General features: G+C 39.9%; 1 protein-coding gene across 2 annotated transcripts in view; it reads right to left on the bottom strand.

Moving 5' to 3' along the window:
• The window catches only part of CSGALNACT2 (chondroitin sulfate N-acetylgalactosaminyltransferase 2), a 31,204-nt gene continuing 25,204 nt past the window's right edge, over nucleotides 1–6,000 (bottom strand). For both annotated transcript variants that reach the window (XM_082052752.1, XM_082052753.1), the window contains exons 5-8: nucleotides 4,523–4,701; nucleotides 2,848–2,942; nucleotides 1,775–1,856; nucleotides 1–643 (exon numbers count right to left, since the gene is read on the bottom strand). In XM_082052752.1, the coding sequence (XP_081908878.1) occupies nucleotides 351–643; nucleotides 1,775–1,856; nucleotides 2,848–2,942; nucleotides 4,523–4,701 (649 nt within the window). In that variant the 3' untranslated portion in view covers nucleotides 1–350. The remainder of the gene's footprint in view (nucleotides 644–1,774; nucleotides 1,857–2,847; nucleotides 2,943–4,522; nucleotides 4,702–6,000) is intronic.

Below are 6,000 nucleotides of genomic sequence, written 5' to 3'. Positions count from 1 at the left end.
TACTTGAGACAACACAAAAGATTATTTAATTTAATTCTTGAAATAATGCAAACATAAGAATTGAAATGTACCATGTGGAAAGCACTGAGCTGACATTTCCCAATCAATACTGAAGACACTTTCCTTGAACTACATACACCTTCCCATTTGAGGTGCTTGAACTTGCAAGATACATAGGTTAATAGCATATCAGTCAAAAAATCACTCAGAAAACAAATAAAAGAACCAACCCCCCCTGAACTCTTCTTCACTGAAAAAGAGAGGCACTGCATTTTTAAGCTGAATTAAGGCTGTAAAATGATGCTGGTTCATTGTGAATTTGAAGTTATCAAATGTCACGGGAGTGATATTTAACCCACTGCTTCGCTGTTAGTCCTGTAAGCCTGCTTACGGAGGTGAGTCTCGATCTCCTCCCTGAAGACCAGCATCCCAAGGTGTGAGTGAGAGGCCTCGTTCATGGCTTTGGACTGGATACACATGCGATACTGCTCAGGAGTCAGTTCGTCTGCGCAATGTTTCTCGTGCCAGAGGTGGAAGAGCCCAGGGACTGGTGTCCTGATCACAATAAGGTCACCGTGCAAGTACTTTCTGTAAAGGTGAACATCCTCACCGCCCCAGCCTTTCACTTCCAAGTCAAAACCCCCTATTGAAAACAGTATCAGAATACATTATTTTGGTACACAGATGAGTTGTAAGGCAGAAAGAGCATCACTCCTTGTGTAATGTATTACTAAATGTGGTAGGACATACCAGAAATTCCGGAGCAATTATCTAAGTTCTCCATGCCAAAGCATGCCAAATTGAGGGAGGGAAGCTTCAAGCAGACCACATCCTTCGCAGTGGAAACTGCCCAGGACATAGATCATGCACTGCTGGCTTCAGAAGGTCTCTTAGAACAGTGTTTCCAAATTGCATTATGCATGACGTCCCATGTGACAGCTGCAGAAAACTAGGCAAACCTCACTGGCTATGCTTGAGTTATTTTTAGCAATCATAATGGATTTTAGCAGCTGGAAAATGAAGCAGTCATGCACCATGTGAAAAGCCCTCTCTAAAAATGCCAGCAATTACTCCATAGGTCACAACTCAAAAAGCTGAATTAAGGAAAGGAACTTGTTTGACCATTTTAAGTTCTTTTGCCTTTCCAGTACCATAGTGAAAATCAACCCAGACTTGTACACAAAACTTGAGAATTATCAAGTCTTAATTTAGTCTATACCATACACATGGACATATGGCTATTAGAAATCATCCTGCATTCAAGCCATTATACAGCACGTTAGGGCTGCATCATCACACTTTCTGGCCAACAATTTCAAGACCGTCTTTCATATTTAGGCACACCAAGCTGTTCTCAGTTTTAACAGCACGCCACAAGAGGGTGCCCAAGCGCATTTCTAAAGCCTTGAACTAATATATTGAACTATGCAAGCTTATTTAAAAGAAAGTGTTTGAATGCTTCTTGCCTGTGTTAGTGGTTTACTTAATGGATGTGTTTCTTAAACATGATTAATTTGCTTCAGACAAAGCACAAAAAATTGAAAGAATTTTAGAAATTCTAGTGAAATGTTGTTACTAAAAAACATTGCAACTAATTAAATGGGACATCAAAGTCTATAAAAACTAATTTTTCTCCTTGGTCAAACTTGTCAAGCAAGTCTAATTGCTGGGCTTGGGAAAACAAGAAATAAATGCATTATTCTCCTGTTGATAGGTAAGAACAGAGAATCCATTTTTAAACACACACAATTGTTTTTTTACAGTGTCATCTTACCAACAGTCAGAAAGTCTGTTCGATATTGACAAGTCATTCCAAAGCCAAAATCCCGCCAGAAGCCAGAATCCTTCTTATGTACCTGCAATTTTTAAAAAACATAATTCTGAAATGCAAACATTAGTTGAAGGAGGTACATTTCATGTTGTTTTGTAGAAAGCTAAGCTCTTCTAGTCATTTGCTCAATGCAGGATACAGCGCATAAGACTGTGAAACCCAAATTCACTTACACAGTCTCTCGAAAGAGATTCAGGCTGGACACTGACCATGGCCATTCCATCTTCAGGCAACAAAGACCCAGAAATACAGTACTTGCCTCTTTCTGCTGTGCCCCAAATTATCCTTAAAAGTATTCTCTTGAATGTTTGCAGGGTTTATTTGCTTATTATTTTGACTACAAGCTTCCATAGAAGCAGTGTTTCTCATTCCAAAAGCAAGATGAAATTAGCAGTATAACAACCAATGGTTCTGGCAGATGTTGGATGGCAAAGGCAAAGAAACAATCTGCACAGAGTACAGGTGTCCACAGCATGAAAAAAGCAACTGACTGACCACCTCAGCCCACCTCGAGTCACATGGCACATCTCCTGCAACTATTTGGTCATTAGCAAAGAGTCTATACTTAGGGAAGCTTATCAAGCATCATTCATAGGTTGTTCATTGGTTGGGATTTTTTTTTGTGGTGGTTTTGTTTGTTTGGGGTTGTTTTGTTTTGTTTTCCCTTTCACCACTTCTTTCTTTGCTGGAATGTAAGATGGAAGTTGCTGCCATGTTATACCACTATCTTGCTAAAATACTGGCTTCCAAAGCCAGAATTGAGCAACAGATTAGAACTACCAACTTTGATTGATTAATAGCACTTTTTTTTAATCTAAGTAGAACTCCAAGGTTACCTAAGAATGAGTTTTGTACAGTTTGATCAACTTTTAAGTGCTTTGCCCACAATGGACAAAAGTTCTCAGACATGCACTGCCAAAGGTCATAAGATATCCTAAAAGACTATTAAGTTACACTTAATTTTGTTTTAATACAAAGAACAACTAATTATATCCAGAATAAATCATGCTGCTTACCAATTGTTGCTCCACAGGGGGTGGTATATCTTGGTTGGCATAGACAATAGCAGGATTATAAAGGCTGAATACCACAGGATAAAAAACCTTTTTCCCTGGAAGTCAAAAGGTAGTTGTTACTCACTGCGGGCATATTTTCCAAAGGCAAGAGGAAACTACAAATAGTCTTTTTTTATGTAAAATATTAGCTATTAGCCATCTAGTGAAAACAAATATAAAGTCTAACTGCTAGGATTTCCCAGTTGGGTAGTTCATAACATCTAATGGGGCAGAGCCCACAGGATTTAAAAACAAAATATGTAAACAGATTAATGTATCCTCTATAGGTATACATTTATATATAGTTATACATACTTAAATCCATATAAAATACTATATGTATATTACATATCACAATATCACATTAGATTACAGTGAAAAATCCTTGCAGTAATAGTATGCAGTAAAGCTAAAAAATAAGCAAGTCCAAGTAACACCTTGCACAGCTTGAATTTTGAGCTTGCCCCTTTCCACAAGCATTTAAAAGCACATATATCCAGGGTGTCCTGCAAGCGCATTAAGCGATTATGCTGTGACACGTGCTCTATGTCTACTACAGAAGCCAGATAAATTTTTCAAGGATCTCTTGCATTGCCAGTGGTGCAAAGCTATTGATAACAGCACAAGAATACTCAGTACCTGATTGGGCATGAACTCTGAACACATGAGAAGCTTTTTCAGATCTCACTTAAAGCGAGGTGACAAACTGTCCGTATGAATTGTCAAGTAATCTCTCAAACTCCTTCCTAGTGAAAGCTCACAAGACATCCCTCTCCAAAGTTCCTCCAATTATTTATACAACTCATTTCATGAAGCACAGAGACAGAAATGAAAGAAAAAGCAAGAAACAGAATCCAAATATGTGGCTTATAGTTGTTTGGGTTTTTTTTATGTGAAGAGTAGTATTTATTTATTCATTCCAAATTGACATTTGGAGAAAATGGTTTCTGGCTGCAATCTATTTAGAATAAGAGTAAGCAATAAAAACAAAGAAAACAACAAGTAAACAAAATGTTTGACGGGGGTGGGTCTTAATTAGCATGCTTGTTAACTTAAAGCTTTAGCCTTCTTGGCAGAAGGTTGTAGAACAAGCAAGCTTCATACAAACTTGAGAAAAATAGTTCAGAAAATTTCAGAGCTTAGGATGTAAATGTGGAACATTAGCTCAGTCTCTGTAAGGAGCACATTTTGCAACATATTTGTATGTGATGTGTCTTGGCCACCCAAGTGTGAGAAGCGAAACAAAACTTGTTAGAGATTTCAGTATAACAAAAGTCATCTTCCACCATGAAGTGCTGCATTGAGTTTTGTTACACAAATTTACATGCAGTTTAACTGTTAAAGCAATTAAACTGTCCACCTTTGTTTTATGCAGCCAAATCTTAAGAATATGTGAAAATTGTACTTAATGTACAAAAAAGACAATGTGTTCTCATAGAACAAGCTACATTAAGACAAAGTTACATCTCTCTCTAAATTCTAATGTCTTTTGCGAACATAGTATTTTTCATTCTCCTAGGTGCATGGTATTGAATAAGCTCCACCGGTCAAGTTAATTTCCTATATGCTCAACACAGGTAAGCTTAAGCCAAACAAGATGACAAGACTTGGTTACCACAACGGTACATGGACATACCAGGCTCAGCATTTAAGCGACAACTGTTGAGGAACTCAGCTGTGAAATAAACATCAACATCACAGAAGAACATCAAGACCTCGCCCTTTTCCCAGGCTCTGGCGCCCATGTCAAGTCCCCGGCCTCGGTTAAATTCCTCATTCAAAGAGACGAGCGTGTAATTGTGGAAGTTAGTTTCTCTAGAAGAAAAAAAGCCAAAACCAAAATAAATCCATGGGGCAAGGCGGGGACAGGGCAGGGCGGAAGGGTCCATTTATACTTTTTCAGCATCTTACAGTAGTTTCGTTCCGGAAATTTTTCAAACACAGTTATATCATTAGGATGAGAAAGAAAAATATCTGTTCCACTTAGTTGTCTATTTTAAGCATCAGAGTTTAGACATGGTAGGAAGATGGACCCCAGCCTTAATTCATAACTTCACTTTGCATTTAATCATTCAGACAGATTAAAAAAGTCTGTCGGCAACTGATGTGAATTAAAGCGGTTTTTTGAAGTTACAATGCCATCTAAAATTTGCCCCCCACAAACCAAGAGATCCTGACTAATAGAGCAATATCTCTGTCTTCACTAAGTAGAGACGAGGGCACATGGGAAACCAGAGTTCTGGTACCACCAAACTTAGGAGGCAAAAATCCAGCTGTCCGGTGATGCCACCATAACCCAGTTGGTTTGCTTCTCCTCATTATTTCATACCAGCAGCACACATGCCTCCACTCATCACAGAAGAGGGAAGAAGCAGCAAAGGGAGACTGGAAATACACCCAGGGAATATCCTCAAGCAAAGTGGCTACTTCAGAGACAATTCAGAGGGCAAAGCTTGCAGAGAACAGCAAAGATGCCCAGCAGTAGCACCACTAAGATGAAGAACCAGATAGATGCCCAGTGAGTTTGCAGCACTGAATCTGACTCAATGCTGTGAGAAGGACATCTCACAGGGTGCGTGGCAAGCAGCTGAGAGGCCTCAGCAACAGAGGCGGCCACGCTCGGCAAGCTGGGTGCCAGGGAGGCTCAGAGGGAGGAAGGCAGAAGCACTCCTCCCTTCCTAGACGTCTGTGCACATCAGGCCAACTCACCGTCACATTTTAAGCCAGTGACAAAATAGCCTGTGCTTAATGCCTTCACTGAGCAGAGCCTTGGCTGTGCTGCAAGGGGGCCAGTTTGTCCTTGGCTAAGGAGGGTAACAGGCTCCCAGCTGAGGGATGAGTACAAGAGCTCAGGCAGAGAAGGAGCCACTTAGCTACAGGCTTGGGGATGCTGTTACCTGTCCCTTTCTTCTGGAGCAAAAAAAGAGCAACATTTGGGCACTTCATATCCATGCTACTGTAATGCTATTTACTCAGACAATCATGATGAAAGTGTGTTACAGCCCAGGGTTAAGCATGGGCCCAGTTACGTCATACCTAGAGGACAGAAGGCAAACCTTAACTTCTCAGACTCAGCAGCGCACCAGCCTACTTTGACTACATTTCTTTTACTTA

This window comes from Streptopelia decaocto (assembly GCF_964273445.1).
Source record: "Streptopelia decaocto genome assembly, chromosome: 5".
Classification (NCBI taxonomy): Eukaryota; Metazoa; Chordata; class Aves; order Columbiformes; family Columbidae; genus Streptopelia; species Streptopelia decaocto.
The sequence above is the reverse complement of the archived record's forward strand: the minus strand, read 5'-3'. Positions and strand labels throughout refer to the sequence as shown.